The 17,566-nt window shown below is 36.9% G+C and overlaps 1 protein-coding gene across 3 annotated transcripts in view; it reads right to left on the bottom strand.

The window, feature by feature from the left end:
• Positions 1-419: 419 nt before the first annotated feature.
• The window catches only part of LOC135236004 (protein CEPU-1-like), a 258,438-nt gene continuing 241,291 nt past the window's right edge, over positions 420-17,566 (bottom strand). Inside the window, exons 5-10 of one of the 3 annotated variants that reach the window (XM_064302121.1) lie at positions 11,812-11,943; positions 11,256-11,376; positions 10,721-10,872; positions 9,466-9,501; positions 4,795-4,842; positions 420-2,710 (exon numbers count right to left, since the gene is read on the bottom strand). In XM_064302121.1, coding sequence (XP_064158191.1) covers positions 2,610-2,710; positions 4,795-4,842; positions 9,466-9,501; positions 10,721-10,872; positions 11,256-11,376; positions 11,812-11,943 — 590 coding nt within the window. In that variant the 3' untranslated portion in view covers positions 420-2,609. The remainder of the gene's footprint in view (positions 2,711-4,794; positions 4,843-9,465; positions 9,502-10,720; positions 10,873-11,255; positions 11,377-11,811; positions 11,944-17,566) is intronic. The other 2 variants (XM_064302122.1, XM_064302123.1) reach the window with 2 other exon arrangements.

Raw genomic sequence — 17,566 nt, forward strand, 5'->3', positions numbered from 1 at the left:
GTGGAATGAGGTGTGCTTTGTTATTGTTGAGTGAAAATCTACAGGCCAACAGACAAAGTTGGGCAGCCCTGTTTGAGAGTATAAAACAATTATTTTGTGTGCAATAACTCTGTCTAACTCTGACAACTAATCTCTTTGTCTTTAGAAATGCATTTGTAAATAGATGTGTTGTTTTACAAAACAACAAGTATGTATTTTGCTGCTGTTTAATGAGACAGGTTTTTCATAATAATTACATTTTAGGATGTGAGGCTATAAAATATGTCTAACATAAGTCTTTTGTATTTTGATTATTTTCCAGAAAAATAGATTTTTAATATAAATGTCTTGAAACACATTTCACAATAGCCATTGCATAAATATGATTTCAAATCCATCTGAATGGGGAAAAAATAACACAAATTTAGATTTTTGCATTTTTTCACTTTATTGACATGAGAATAGCTTTTTCATCATAAAAATCAGCAAACACATTTTCATTCATTTCACCAAGGTTGAATAAAGATGATTTCCTACCCATCTGAGTGGAAAAAGACATTTGTTATTTTAGCAGTTTCTCTTTTTGGACAAAAGAGGGCCTTATGTATTAATTTTCCAGTGAAAATGACTTGTTTATCGTAAAGGTCTATCATAAAACACATCATCATTTTTTTCACACTGGTTTGCTTAATAATGATTTCATTCATCTTAATTGAAAAAAAAAATGACAATGGTTTCACTTTTTGAACAGGAAAATAGACCTTTCATCATAATAGTGTTCAAACATATTTACATTTGTTTATTTTACCATGGCTATTGAATAGAAATTATTTCTCATCCATCTGACTAAAACTAGTCTTTTGTATTTTATTGGTATTTATAGTTAAAAACAACTTTCTTTCCTAGTCATTTTAAAATACTTTCAATGTCGAGAATCATATGTATATTATTACAAATTTTAAGGGTCACTGCACTCAGTTGGGGAAAATGTCATTTATAACACTCTCTTATTTTTGAGCAGTAGTATTTCAGTCAGGGGCGTGTCCAATGGGGAGGCCAGGGAGGCAATGGCCACCTCTGGAATTTGATTGGCCACCCCAGGTGCCACCCCTATTTTTTAGATTTCAGTAAGCTACATAAAAAAACCTAGCTTGCTGCAAATCTCATAAATGTATCAATATTTGTCCTTAATTTATTTATTTAGGACAAATGTTGATTTATTTGCTTATGTATTTATTTATACAATACAATACAAACAGTTTGGCAAGTAAAACTATCCAAATGAATTACAATTAACTGAAGTGTACTTGAAGAAAAAATATATACTTAATTACAATTCAGTGAAAAATCTTGATTGAACCCAGGTCATAATCATTTGAAATGAACATTCAAAAACACAATGCTTTATTTAAATCAATCTGGCTTTTGCTGGCACTGGTTGAATAACCAATAACTGACCTTATGACACATTCAATCCGAACAGTCCCAATTCCCATGATACACTTCCTGCTTGAGAGATTTAAATGGAAAAATACACTATTTCTTGACATAATTGCTTTCAAATGTTAAAACACAACTTTTAATAGCTGAATCACAATTTGATATTTACCAGAACATCAACAGTAACCTTTTTATATCAACATCTCTCTTAAAATGTCATCAATAACACAAAAATTAGCATAGTGCACATCACATTAATAATATCACAATTTACATAATTGTGGGGAAAATACCTTACTCAATAACCATATAATTTGTCTTCCGAAATATAATACTGCTCTCTTTAGACGCAAAACAAACACAAACAAACAAAAAAGAAAACACACAATGGGCCATATTTACTAAGAACACCGCAAATTACCGTCAGGGGCCGTAAAATTCTGTCACTGCATGTTTTCAATTTAGCAGGGTATTTACAAAGAGTGGTTGTGTAAATGAGGGAATTTAGGGATGCTGCATTTCTGTCATTTTATCAGTACAAACCATAGTAGGTACAAAAAAATGCTATTTGTCTTGCTGGCGTCTATAAAATATCCTTAGTAAAAATGGCCCTTACTCTAGATTCAGTTCTACCATAATGTGATTCAACTTAAACAAATGGCTTAAAGTAAAGATGGATATCTTGTCTGGAAGTTTCATTATCCAGCAAAAGAATGATGCCTAAAATCCTTTAAAATAAGATATGCATAAGTTAGCCAACAGAAAGAGCCACTCACTAAGTGAGCTGGTGAAATATACCCAGTAACCCATATGGTTAACTTATTATTTATTTCTCAAAAGTAGCAATCCAACCATTGTCTGCAATAGGCCGCAGCAACACAGCGGGCAGCTTAGCTTAAAGTTTAAGCTTTCAAATTTCAACCACACTTTACACATCCCCACTGCTCACCCACCACCTCCCCATCCTCCTCTCAAAATGAAAGAAATAAACATTTTTTTTTAAATTAAAAACATTAAGTTTGAGAACATTTAGAGATTGGAAATGACATGTACTGTAATGGTTGCCCCCATGCACATAATGTACAACAGTCTGTTGTGCCAGGAGAGAGACGTGAGAGGGAGAAAGCCAGAGAGAAAAAAATAATAAAAGCATGTGGATGTCCAGCTGCCCTCCAGATCGCCATTTTGTATCAAAACCTGAGCAGGAGCTGAAGACACATCACAAGGAGTAGACAGGCTGAGGTGTACGTTCCCACGGCACTGCTATTCCCATCCTGCACTGCTCCGGGCCCTGTCAAGGAGAGCAAATAACCACGTCAGGGCTACAGAAACAGTGCAGCTCCTTCTCCTGCTTGGCCTTATGTAAATAGGTAATGTGCTCCATTATAGAACTCTTCACCTTAGCAATAATCTCCAAAAAAATCTTTAAAATTATGTATACAGATGGGTAACAAATTAAAGGAAAAACCAGCATAGTGTTTTAGTAAAATGTTGGGCCACCACGAGCCACAAGAACAGCTTCAATGCACCTTGGCATAGATTCTACAAGTCTGTGGAACTCTACTGGAGGGATGGAACACCATTCTTCCAAAAGATATTCCCTCATTTGGTGTTTTGGTATATATATATATATATATATATATATATATATATATATATATACAATGCAATGGTTAAGGTACATTCACATCTAGCACTATAACTATAAGCGATACGAACAACTATAATGATACAAATTTTCCCAAGCATACACACTGTAACACTATTGCTCCACAATGTTCCACTGTATCATTTTTTTTTGAAGATGGAGGATGACAATTTCACCCATTTCATACGACTGTACTCACTTTCTAAAATTAACAAAAGGCACAATCAGAATTTGGGTACATGAGCTGCTGCAAAAGACAGAGGCTGGGTGAGTCAAACACCCTTCTCAGAACTGTCCTCCTGTGTGTCACACGCCAACGTGACACCCCTGGGAGGGAGATGCGGCAGTTTCGGGGAGCCCCGTTGGTTGCCGCATGGAGAGAGGGAGAACGTACCCACACCAGCATGAAATGAAATAAACAAACACCTTCATCCTTCCCCCTCACGGGTTCCAGGTGAAAACAATAAACTAAAATAAACTAAAATAATAAAATAATAAGCTTATCCTTGCTAATGAGCACTTGGCAGTATGTTTGAGGTAAGTCAATCATTTGTTTAATTTTATACACAATGCGTCATGGTTGCGTGTAAGGGCTGTGTGTGGTACATGCTCTATATGGATGCTCTAGCTCTTCTATTCTGATTTGTTTTTTACTACCACTAACTAGGTCACCACTAAGAAGATAAAGTCGTGATATCTCATTTGAAGATTTCAGTTTAGTTAGACAATAGTGGATGCCCCAGGCACTAGCCTAGCTTTGTACATTCTTGTCAGACAAAAGATTCCAAAAGACATCAAACAGCAAGACGGCTAATATAACTATAGCCTACTCAAAAGATTTAAGAGAGTATTGAAACTAACTAATGTCAAAATGTGATCACCTTTTAAACGAGATCACCCTTGCCAAACAAGGTGGGGCTCTCGTGACCTTCCTCAAGAAGTCTTCTCAATAAATTCCTCAATAAATTCAAACTAGATGCCATACGGTAGTTAAGGATTGTATGCGGGATGGTGGGATGTATGTCATGGAATGAAACTGTCAGTGAAAGATGAGACAAGGATTTTTCACTTTAGAACTCCTGTTTGATTGGCTGAAGGTGATTTATTGTTGTGCCTGCATGAGGAAAAAATGCTTAGGGAGCAATCAAAATTCATAATTATAGTTATCATGTTGGCTGCATTAATAGCCACCTTTATTGCGATGTTGCTCATTATTGCTCATATGGTTATCCTTATAGATGGTCATAATTATAGTTATTATTCTAGGTGTGAAGGTACCTTCACTTTTTTCGTCACAATGGTTGGTGAGTTCCAGAGTAAATGTGCCAAACTCTGTTGATGAAAAAACAACTAAGTGGAATGATTAGAAAAAAGGATAGCACAGACACGAATCAACACACATTCTGTATGAACATATAAAAACATATTGCTATAAATGAATTCTGTAATAGATTCATTCTTCATTGACAGTAGATGGGTAGTACAGAGAAACTGTCAAAGTGACATAAATCTTGGAGTTATTGAAACCTTAAAGATAAAACCCCAAAAGTTGTAATGGGTCTGTGTTCTTACGCAACTAATTTTATTGTCTTCAGCTTGTCTGCAGAATTGACATGTCAGATTTGTATTGTTAGTATTGTTAATTACTGTTGGTTAGGTTTTTTTTTTCTTTTCTAATTCCATTATTTGATTAGAGCATTAGATGTAATACCATAATCACAACAAACCTTTCAGTATTGGATAATATGTTGATGCCATGAGAAATGTTGTCTTTTCTAAAAGAGAGATGGTATTAAGGAAAGAATACACCAAATGCAATAGACTAGCAGGGAATCACTGTAAGCTGAATCACTCTATACACTTAATGAAAATGGCCTAGAACAGTAAGCCTGCCTAAGTAGTATTTACATGGCTGTGGTTATTCAAATGGGGCGACCCTGGCTCTGTTCTAATTCCTGAGTTATTACCTGAGACGTGTCCAAGTGCTTCACAAGTGAAAGAGTAAAGAGTAGGGCCATTTGTTTCCAATACTAATAGAGTATCTTCTCCATGCTGAATGGTTTAGTAGTGGCTCTTTAATGGTCATATTTGGCAATTCAAACCAGCTGTTTTTTTATTCTTTTAAATGCACCTTGTTGAACCATTTCACATCATCATCATCCTCATCCTCATCATAATTATCATCATCATCTTTCCATAGGATGAAACCTTGCACACGATATGGAAAATCAGTCTTATTTGCAGAGTGTTGTATAGAAGCTAACCAGCACTGCACAGAGGATCAGCGACTGCAGTGCTGTGATTTGATTGGAGACGAGACATTGGTATAATATAGTTAAGGCTTGCTGTGACATAGAGGAGGAGACCTAAACTGAATCATGCATTAAACCTATAGCCAAAAAAGATCCTAAGGCCCGATTCATTTTGCTTGATCATTCCAATCTTGAAAACAGATGTTTAATGTTTTACTGAAACTAGTGGACTATAACTGAAGCTAGGGTTTTAGTTTTAATGGCATAAACGAACGAATGTAAATATTTTAATTTGACAAGCCGCTTATGACCACCACCCGCCTCGCTAACCAACGCCTGCTTATCAACAGTTAGACTGCGTATTGTGGTGTGCGTGAGAGAGTATGATGGTGTGCGTGAGAGAGTATGATGGTGTGCGTGAGAGAGTTTAATGGCGTGTGTGAGAGAGTATAGTGGTGTGCGTGAGAGAGTTTAATGGTGTGCGTGACAGAGTTTAATGGTGTGCGTGAGACAGTATAATGGTGTGCGTGAGAGAGTATGATGGTGTGCGTGAGAAAGTATGATGGTGTGCGTGAGAGAGCATGATGGTGTGCGTGACAGAGTTTAATGGTGTGCGTGACAGAGTTTAATGGTGTGCGTGAGACAGTATAATGGTGTGCGTGAGAGAGTATGATGGTGTGCGTGAGAGAGTTTAATGGTGTGCGTGAGACAGTATAATGGTGTGCGTGAGAGAGTATGATGGTGTGCGTGAGAAAGTATGATGGTGTGCGTGAGAGAGTATGATGGTGTGCGTGACAGAGTTTAATGGTGTGCGTGAGAGAGTTTAATGGTGTGCGTGAGACAGTATAATGGTGTGCGTGAGAGAGTATGATGGTGTGCGTGAGAAAGTATGATGGTGTGCGTGAGAGAGTATGATGGTGTGCGTGACAGAGTTTAATGGTGTGCGTGACAGAGTTTAATGGTGTGCGTGAGACAGTATAATGGTGTGCGTGAGAGAGTATGATGGTGTGCGTGAGAGAGTATGATGGTGTGCGTGACAGAGTTTAATGGTGTGCGTGACAGAGTTTAATGGTGTGCGTGAGACAGTATAATGGTGTGCGTGAGAGAGTATGATGGTGTGTGTGAGAGAGTATAATGGTGTGCGTGAGAGAGCATGATGGTGTGTGTGAGAGAGTATGATGGTGTGTGTGAGGGAGTATGATGGTGTGCGTGACAGAGTTTAATGGTGTGCGTGAGAGAGTATGATGGTGTGCGTGAGAGAGTATGATGGTGTGCGTGACAGAGTTTAATGGTGTGCGTGAGAGAGTATGATGGTATGCGTGAGAGTATGATGGTGTGTGTGAGGGAGTATGATGGTGTGCGTGACAGAGTTTAATGGTGTGCGTGAGAGAGTATGATGGTGTGCGTGAGAGAGTATGATGGTGTGTGTGAGAGAGTATAATGGTGTGCGTGAGAGAGGATAATGGTGTGCGTAAGAGAGTATGATGGTGTGTGTGAGAGAAAATATGATATATGGCCTAAATGGCCTCTCATACATATGTGCTGCAAGTGTACATTTTTATTTTATTTTATTTTATTTTATTTTATTAATTATGGTTCAACCAAGTGAATGTACAGGTTTGGGAAATGGGTTAGCTGTAGTATCCAAGTAACAGGAGTAAATTAATCATTAGGATTACATATTTTTTTTAAATGGAGCTGGCTGCATATGTTCAGTAGAATGGAGTATGCAGTACTGGAGACCTGAAAGGCACGCTTGGCTGAGGATGGAGCTGAGTGCTGTAGTACTCTCTATGGCCCATATGAAATCCAGGATTGACCATGTTAGTGCCAAGTGTCTGAATATAAATATTACCTTACTTTTTTTATCAGAAAGAACACCTGTCTGGTGAAGCACTATATGAAAATGTAACAGTACTGGGGATTATCACAGATCTTGTGCATCGCTGCTTTACACAATCTCTCAGAATCCCTGATAGACAGATTAATAAAGATCTTTTTCTGATCTTTCTCAAATCATTTGTAATACTACATACACATCACATTTATAGCCACATACATCTTATTTTACCTTAATGGATGAATAGCAAGACTTGCTAATAATTAATTTTTTATTAACATAGACCCTGTTCTGAGATCAAGACAAATCAGTCCATGTCCCTTTTGAATTAATGCAATGCTAAAATCTTCATAATCTGACCTGGGGTTTACAAGGGGACTACAAAGTGTGCAATTAATTGGCATCGATGGATTAGCAATAGGTATTTATCATGATCCGTAGAACTTCAGCATGCTGTTTCATTCCAATTTTGGGTATGTGTGGTAAAAAATGAGATACACACTGCCATGCAAAACTTCTCAAATAATTAATCAAAAGAACCCCCAACATTTTTTAGCATGTGAATACTAATAATTAGTCACACCCTCTGCTTAGTCTCTTCTTTAGTTTCGGTTGTTAAAATTTTATTTTACTATCACTGTCATGAGCTGTATGAATGTCAACCCACGCTAATTCAACTCACATTTTATTCATTTTACAGTGAAAGCTAGTTTTAATGTATCTTGTAATGTTGTATATATCATGAAATAAACATCAGAGAAATATATTTTCCTTCAGAATGACCTGGATTCAACGAGCATTTGTTGGCAGCTTCATAGACTTCATAAACACATCCATTCTTCATTTATATACAGGTATATATGAGTCAGGAAATTATTTAGAACTTAGTTTGAATTAATATAGGCCAATGTCCCACCCAATTCTTGGAAATGGCTACTTTAATGAAACATACCTTACAATGTGAGGGCCATAGCATTTTGCTATGCCATTGCTAAGAGTTTTAGTTTATTTTCCGGGCCAAGTGGTGTCACAATGAAAATGCATCAAGGAGCCATCTGAAACATTTACACTGATGGTAGCAATACAAAGACATTTAACGTCCCCTGGATTTCTCCCACTACTCTCTGTGTTCCTTTTGGGACAGTTATGTAATTATTAGGCAGATGCTTCTCAACCCTGAAAATTGAAGTAATCACAGTTTCTCACAATCAAATCTGAGGTAATCAACATCAAGAGAAGATGTTTAATGTCTTAACATGTTTAATGCTTTATGTTTTGTTTAATTTTAGATAAATAAAAAAATTTTTTTTCCATATATGCAAACTTCTTTTAATTCCCTCAGAACAATTTGTCCTATTACATCAGGCCTGGTTAAATTCAGGATTTAAAGAAAATCTACACCACTTGCAGACACATACAGCTAAAAAGTGCATAGAGAAATGAAATAAAACTATCTACAAATTCTACGCATAAACACAGAACAAGACACATGACATGGTGTAACATGTATAAGATTGAAGAAAGTTTTAGAATGATTACTTATGTGCAGATTACAAAAACACACACAAGAAAAAAATGTAGCGAGATGATGTCCCATGATGATAAAATTATGAAGAAATAAATAAGTAAAAGTCGCATTTGCCAGTATTAACCATTTTCACAAAGAACCACCATTTCAATTACTGATAATAGTGAAACATGATGTAGTGCAACAATTTGGCAAGATGACTACAGAAAGTTAATATTTGCATTCCTGATTATATGATTAATATGTTTCATGAATTTTAAATTCAACTAATTTGCTATGGTCAATATTAAAATTGTCATTTTAAGTTGATTATGCTTTAATTCTCAGTCCCAGACCTCATTATCATCGGAAAATCTCATTGTCACTTGCATTTACACCATTTATTTGCTTAGCACAAAACATGATTGAGGGTGACTTTTTAAATACATTACCCATTTGTGCTCGTCTGCATATTTGAGGGAGCAATTATATTAGTTAATGGTTCCCCCACTGAGATATGAACCAGAAACCTTTTTGGTTAACCGCTACACACAACTGAAGCCTGGGTATTTACTGGAAATCTTCAGAGGACTACCTATTTTATCTTTTTTTTCCAGAGATGTAAAGATTTTTATGTCTGGAACCAATTATATGTAATTTAAATATTTTCACAGCCGGTGAGATCGTTTTTGACATTGGCAGCTGACAAGCTCTCTGTGAAAATGGCAACACGTCCCATGCATGCGGGTCACACAGGTGAGTACAGTAATTGAGAAGCGTATGCATGCACGGTACTGACCTTGCAACAGTGTCGAGCTAGTGGGCTCAATTACTTCTACACCAGAAGGATAAAGAAGAACAAAGCAGAGTGAAATGAAAATCAGAACGCAGGCGAAATCGCTGCGACCACCGCCATTCCGCACAGCATTAAGAATGAAGGCAAGCCATTGGGGAATTTAGTCATCGTGTCCTTCATTTCATTCCACCCTAGATGCATCACTTCATTCCATCTTATATGCATCAAAAATGGCAGTCAACGGCAGCCAAAAGCTTCATACTGTATGGAATAGCTCGCGATAATAACTTATGCGTGATAATAATAATATGATAACCTGTACGTATGACATAACTCCTATGTATGAGATAGTACCTCATATGTACAAGATAATAACTTGTACGCACAAGATAACTCGTACATACAAGTAAGATTTTTTTTTAAATCTAGCCTTTCAGAGCCTTCGCCAGTTAAGTTATGCATAGGCCCACAACTCAGCGCTGGCATTGGAGCAAGAACACACTTGTTTTTTTCTTGGAAAATCAGTCAAAACAGGCTGTTATTGGCATATGTCAGGAGCATTATTAGCATATGCTAAAAGCCCCAGAGGCTTTAAGGTAAGCTTGTCAAAGCACTTGATTTAAACCTATAGGCGATGTGCTGGTATCTGTTGCTACGTGTTTGTTCATTTTAGGAAATATGTTAATATATAATTTATGGGAAAGAAAGGCAAGTGGACCATTATAAAACTTCTGCTACTATAAGTGTTTTTTAGTAAATGACGCCAATATGGGTTGCTTTCATTAATTTGTTTTAGGCTCAAAAATCAATGCTGAGCTGTATGTATGACATAACTGACGGAGACCCTGAAAGACAGGTAAAAAAAAAGCACAGTTAATTTTGTACATACAAGTAATTATCCCATACGTACCAGATATCTCATACTTACAATCTTATACGTATGAGATGCGTTTTAGTATACGTAAGAGTTACTTTGGCATTCACCTTGCTTCTCAGGGCCTCTGTAGGATCAGCTCTGCATATTTCAGTTTCTCATTCATTTTTTAAAACAATTTTCCCCCTATTCACTCAATTTGAAACACCCAATCATTTTCATCATCAATGCTCATTTTGCTGGAATGAGCTCTGCTATTGATAAGCTATTGAATATGGTTGGTAAATTAATTAAATTAGCATTTATTTCAGTTTAGCCTACGGGGAAAATATCAGTGTTTCATTCAAAGTATATTCATGTTGAAAAAAAATAGAAATAACTCACCATACACAACAATGCTTGTATTTGCACTGCCAAGTTTGTTGATGGAGACACAAGTGTAGTTTCCATAACCATCTTCTGAGATGTTGAAAAGGATCAACTTTGAATATTCTGCAGTGTTCTCGATCTCAATACCTTCAACCTCATCGGTGATCCTATGAAAAAGATGTAATAAAGCAACAATGTGACTTGTCAATGTAGCATCTTATTCTCAACCTGGTGGTCAATCATGTAAATGTAAATATCCTAAACATTACAAAAACATCAAATGAAGCATTCAGTCCATATAATTACTGGCACACCTTTTGAATTCAATATGTTGATTCATTTATTTTTTTTAAACTTTATAATTTAACTCATATTTAATTAACGTTGTTACAAGCAACACACTTTTTCCAGTAAAAATACACAGGGGTTATTTCACTATGATGGAATAAAAATAACCATTTAACTAGCTATAACTTTATTTATTAATTTATTTTTGGTTGAGGTATATATAGATCTGCATAAATTTAGTAACATGGAACATTTCTGTAACCTTTTCTCCTCTTTGTACCACTCAAACTCGGCGGCAGGCTGAGAATCTGCCTCACACAGGAGGATGGCTCTCTGACCCAGAGCAACGCCGATGTCTTTACCTTCTGAAACAGCTGGTGGGTCTACACAAATACATCACCAGTACAGAACAACAACAAGTCAGAAATCTAACCAAAAACATAAGTTCAAAATGGCTGATTAAGAATAGAATTTGCATATGAAACACGTGATATGAAACAAACTGATACTTCGGCCCAGTGATGTGACTAATCCCAAGTGTTTAGTGGAATTCGCCAGGGTTCAACTGAAAATTTTAATAACCGAACGTGATTCAACATCGATAATCACATCAGTTTACATTCTAAGATCAGTACAAGGAGTTTAAAAAGGTTTAAACCTGCTTCTGAAGAGGGTTTATTTACAATATTATCAGTAATAACTGTACAACTATCAGCCCCTAAAATTCTGTTAAACAAAGTGAGACTAATTTAACCCAGGGCGCCAGCATCATATATTAAGTGATATGTGAGTGATATTAAGGCTGAAGATTAGCTTACAGTTGACAATTAGTTCTGTGGTCTGCACATCTGTGGACACCTCATTGGACGCGGTGCACTCGTAACTTCCTGCTTTCTGCCGAGTGATCGCCGGGATTTCCAGATACTCGTCCTCTGAGACGGCAACCTGGTCTGAGGAGGAAAGGCAAGACGAGCGCGCACGTTGCTTCAGGCGGAACTCACGGAGAGATACAAACAAACACCATTTTTAACCTTTTCCCAACTCATGTTCACATCACCTTACTTCTTTTTGACAGTTGCCATAGAACAGTCAGAAAGCGCTTTCCAGTGAAGCTTAAGGTATCTTTATTTAGCTTTCCATCATTTTTTTCCCCCACAGGATGTGTCAGGAGTTAACACTAAAGTGTTGACAGGTGCTGCAGTCTGCAGTTAATAAAATGCTGAAAAAAGCCAGCTACATTTCCATAACTGGACTTCTACTTTATACTTGAAGCATGAAAAAGTAATCCTTTTTCAGGTGCTCAAAATATGCAAAAATGTATTAAGCCCTTATTTTTTGTAGGTTGGGCAAAGTTTAGTTTTTCAGTAACCCCTAGCCAGTTGAATACCTTGAGTAAAGAAAAACCATTAGTTGTAACATAATACCTTATGTACAGTTTCCTTTGGATTACAAGTAATGGCAGATGAATTATTTACTTGCATGTAAATAATTCCAAAAAAATGAATGTTGGCATTGATACTTAATCACTTAAAATTGGTCTGGAACTTGTCTGCATTTGTGCTTAACTTGTTCTGCACAAGCAAACATTGCCAAGTGTAGCATTCATCAAAATGTAAGAAAATAATTTCCATTTTCATTCACTTCTTAGTAAAGGTAAAGGGCAAGTGATGTCCAGATCAGTATACTCATTGAAAAAACTGAACTAAATAAATAAATACAAAGGACCAGCATGACAAAGTATTATTTATTTCCAGAATTTATTTATTTTATTTTATAAATAAATAAATCCATAATTTGTCCCATGGCAGTATCAGAAGCAGAACTGAGGCATAAAGCTCCCATGGTCTCCATGACGACAAGTCCAGTTTTGAGAAATGAAAATAAACTGAGTGTTCATGCAGATGGACTATGCTTCATAGCAGAAGAAGAAAAGAACATCTTGTCTTTCCTAATTGCTGTAATTGTTCTAAGGTATAATTAATTTCAGCTACACAACGCACCGTGCTCTGTATTACAGTGTTGGATGTGTATAATGTGGAGAAAGTACTCACAGAATACTATTTAAAAAAAGACCCTTTATGTGAGACACAAACAAGAACACAGCTCATTGACTAAGGTTCGACATACGATATATGAAAACAATGACTGGTGTTTGCTCAAAAAGGGTACCACTGGTGGTTGACAGATACATGGCTATTAATTGGGGAAATCTTAACCCCCACATCCCCCCCCCCCCCCCACAAAAAATATATAAATAAATAAATAAATTTGAATATGCTCTGTCGTCAGTGTCGGAAATTATATTATCGCCAATTTGTCTGAAGCCACAGCCAATTAGCAGGTGTTTTTATTTTATTTAATTCATGTATTATGCCCTGTATCCTACCCACCACAATTTAATTAACACATCTTCTAATTATAAAGTTATGCATATGATTTCACATAATTTTCAGTTCGGCCTCTGCAGAAATAAAAAAAAAATAATGAATAAATCATGGGCCCGTTAATTAACGTCAATTAAGGCTTGTTAAGTGTTTCTGTGTCTGCAGTTATTTGGGTAGAAATAATGAGATAACAATAAAACAACGGAATTATGACCAAATGACAGCTCATAAACAAAACTTCCAGAGATGAAACATTGGCTGCGTGGTTTATATTCCAGGTGTACCATCACTCAACACTCCTCAGATGGTTTCAAAAAGCCATAATGTACTTAGACCCCGTTCTACGCCTCCAGCCTCCGGAGACCTCATTAGTAGCAAAATGCCACACCGCTGTCATGGCCTTTTATTACTTTGGGCCCAATTAAAGTAATTTCGACGACTGCACAATGATGCCACGGCGTCCGCATAACCATCTGTTGCTTGGACCTCTTCTCTGACATGACAGAGCAGCGTTTTCCTACATTATACAGAATTTGCGCTTTAATGTCAAAAAAATAAAAAAAGGATTCAGTTAGGATTAGGGTTCAGTTAAAATGGAGCATAGCCTTTTTGTTTTTACAGGAAACTGGAATAATTTAGTATTACCTCCATGTCCTCTAAAAACCCTCTTTTTTAATGTAGCCATGAGGACCACCATCCACCACCGGATTAAATACACACACCTCTTAATTTCCAGACAGAAGGTGGTGCTGCCGCTGATAGCATAGGTCTCCTCAAATTTCAATTTTCATTACGTGAAAATGAGCAATTATCATTTGGCTCAAGCAGAACGGTATCAGCAGACTGCAGATAGACCCGGAAAAAACCTCTCTCGCTTCCTGACCGAGAGACGCCCCGAGCAGCTCGTGTACAACTTCTGTAGACGTTAAAATCAAATAATTTTCCCACAATATGGCGGGGGAATTTTAGAGGTGAAATGTGGTTGAACAATTCAAGAGTGTTCGCTGTTTATGCAGCTACATCACATGTATGTCTTTTCTGTGGCAAACTCAGGTCCTTGGAATAAATAATGTAATAATATGAAACATTGAAATGAGATTAAATAATGTTAGGATAATTCTGTTTATCTAGGACCACCTACAGACCAACAGATACCATCCAGCTCTGCCCCAAGCCTGGACCAGAACATCCCAAGAGAACAGGAATGGACAAGATGTGTATGCAGGTTTTTGTTTGCACCACTCACCTTGACTAAATGAGCTGTATGCACCAACACTGGTTCATCACAGATTAGATCACAGTAAAAAGTTTCATATCACATTCACAGTTATAAACCTTTATATAATTTATATAACACCTACAATTTTTGATCCCCACGCTGAAGTCAATAATCAAAGTATATCATCTTCATCAAATAATTGCAGTGAACAAATTTTTTGTGATTGTATGTACAAAATTCGTTTTTATAAAGCTCGACCCAGCATTTCGTATCAAAGCTTTAGTCATTCTACGATGATTATGTATGTGTACATTTGATAAACTTTAAGGTAAATTATTTATATTTGATAAGAACTAAGGGAAATATTTAAGTTGTATATGATGAACTTGAATGTAATTATTTATGTGTATATATGATAAACATGAAGTTCACCATTTAAGTTATAGAAAAGGGGTAGGATATATATAAGTGTATACTTCTTCCTACTCCTTTACGGATATGTAATATTTATTTATTTTGTTTATGGAGAATTTGCTTTACATGTTTACTGTTCATTTTATTGGTTATTCTTTTTGTGTGTGTGTTTGTTTTCTTACTTACTTTTTGTTACATGTTCAAAATAAAATCTATTCAATTCAATTCAATTCAGCTGCTGTATAGCGTGCCGGAGTAGAAAGAAACCCATTCACACCTGGGTATCAGCACCTGTTACGTATTGTCTGGCAGGGAAGAAAATGTCACAAAATGCCTGTATTTCTTTTATGAATCAATTTTTTTTGAATCCTAACAATGCAGTTATTTTAAGCCCAGCTATTTAGGAAAAGTCAAGGAAGGAGAAGGGCAATGAATTTGTGGTGTTGGAGAAATCTGCATTTTAAAGTGTAAATGCTCGATGGCATCGGCTCTGGCCTTTCTAGTGTTGGTAAGCAGCAACGGTTCCTTATTTTGTGATGTGTGGGGAGGCAAAACAGGCTTTGGGGGTCCTCACCTTCTATGCATTTTGGAAATCCACAAAAGACATGAATGACAGTAAAGTCAGTATTCTTATCATGGCAAGGGTTCAGCAAGCAAAGTCTCCAACAGTTTTCAGTCTCAAAAACGTGCTAACTCGGGGAAACATCGATAGAATGTCCATTGTTTACTTTGCAATTCTCTGGAGGAATCACCATTGTTGTCCATTTTGCCACCGCATACATGGTGGGAATACTGTGTACATAGGAAATGTTATTGTTTCTGGTGTATATATATATTTATATATATAAACCGTCTGAAACAAGATGAGCCCAATGGCCAGGCAGTCTCTCGGTATAACCAATGGGACCAGCTGTGTGCAAGCAACAACTCGACATGGAAAGCATAACTCCTCCCAAGTAGTTATGGCAGGCAGGGGGAAAGGCAACTCATTTCAGAAGACTTCTTTTACAAGCTTATAGTATACAATATGTAGTTTTTTTTACACCTCTATAGAGCCATAATATCATTTAGTTACTAGTGTCATTTTGGAGTCTCCAAATGGCCATTTTGGAAACCCACCTAGACACAGCTTAGAAAAAACAATAGAGAATACTCATTTTTTTGTGGTATTGTCATTTGAACCAGGATTTGTTCCAAAGGTTATGGCTGTGGTCCCATTGTTTTGCCAAGCCCACCAGGCACACCCACAATAATCAAAAAATAGGTGAGAAAAAATCCACTTTCACTGTGCTTGAGTTTCTGTTAATTTGTTTCAGCAATAGAGTAATTCTGGAGATTCATAGAGAAATTCTTGGAAGACGTACTCCGAAGGGCTACCTTTTAGAAGAGACCAGGATTATGCCTGTAGTCTAAAGGATTCAAGAATAGTCACCATTTTATTTTGGGTATGTCATTTTCCGGCTTGTGCTAAAAAATGGGGCGATACATCAACTGTTCTTAACTTTAACTTTCTCAAGTGCAGTGATTATTGGAATTCTGGTGGACATTCGACTTGCCAAACTTGTTCGACTTGCCCAAAGAAAAAAAAGAAAAAAAGAACATTTGGACTTACTCATGAGTCAGAATTAAGGGCAAATGTTGACTGAATCCAACATCAGTCTGAAATTGGCTGCTCTTGTACATTTTTAGGACTGCGTAGCTTTTACCTGAGTAATCACAGACAGAAGTAGTCTCTGTCTTATTAGATCCACCCGCAAACCATGAACTGCCCACTCTCCTTTTGCAAAAGTGGGCAGAAGAAAATATTTCAAATTTGTAAAAAGTGAAAATATGTGGATGGGACTTTGGTTCAAGGAGCAATCAAGGTTGAAAGAAAAAAATACCACCAAAGGCATTTTGAAATCTTCAGAAGTTTCAGAAGTTTTTGTGACTTGTGTTGAACCACACATACTTTTGCTTCAGTCTCTCAATTACTTTGTTTTGTATATGCTTTGTTCTGCAAGTTTGAGGATCTGAATTCCACCTGGAAGTTGTGCGGGGGGTGGGGGGGGGAGTGATGGAGGCTCATTACTGAAGGGGGAGTGCAAGCTGTGTCTCAGGGTGGCCTCTGCCGTATGCGCATGCAAAAACACAAGACCCATTAAAGCCTCTTTCACTTATCTTCTCAAAACAAGGTGGTTACATCCTTGTCAAATTAACATTTCAATCCCAGGATCCGTGTAACAATCAAAAGGGAAGTCAAAAAGGCCTCAGCGCAGAGACAAGCCGGGCCCTGTTTCGAAAAACAGCTTTCCATTGTTAGCTTCTTGCCAGCCAAGTGAAGCATTCATAAACAGACACAGTGACTAAAAGCAACACAAAGGAAGAAAAAAAGTGGAATGAAATCATGGACAGAAAACTGGCAGGTCCCCTTTCGTTTTGTGAGCAGAAACCACATGCTCTGGCAGATATGACAGCGCAGGAAAACATGACAATCTCTGGGAGCATTAATAACCGACAGCAGTGACATGCATGGTGTGCATCTCATTTAAATTGAAATATTGAGCTTGTAATTTA

The sequence above is a fragment of the Anguilla rostrata genome, chromosome 12, assembly GCF_018555375.3.
Source record: "Anguilla rostrata isolate EN2019 chromosome 12, ASM1855537v3, whole genome shotgun sequence".
NCBI lineage: Eukaryota > Metazoa > Chordata > Actinopteri > Anguilliformes > Anguillidae > Anguilla > Anguilla rostrata.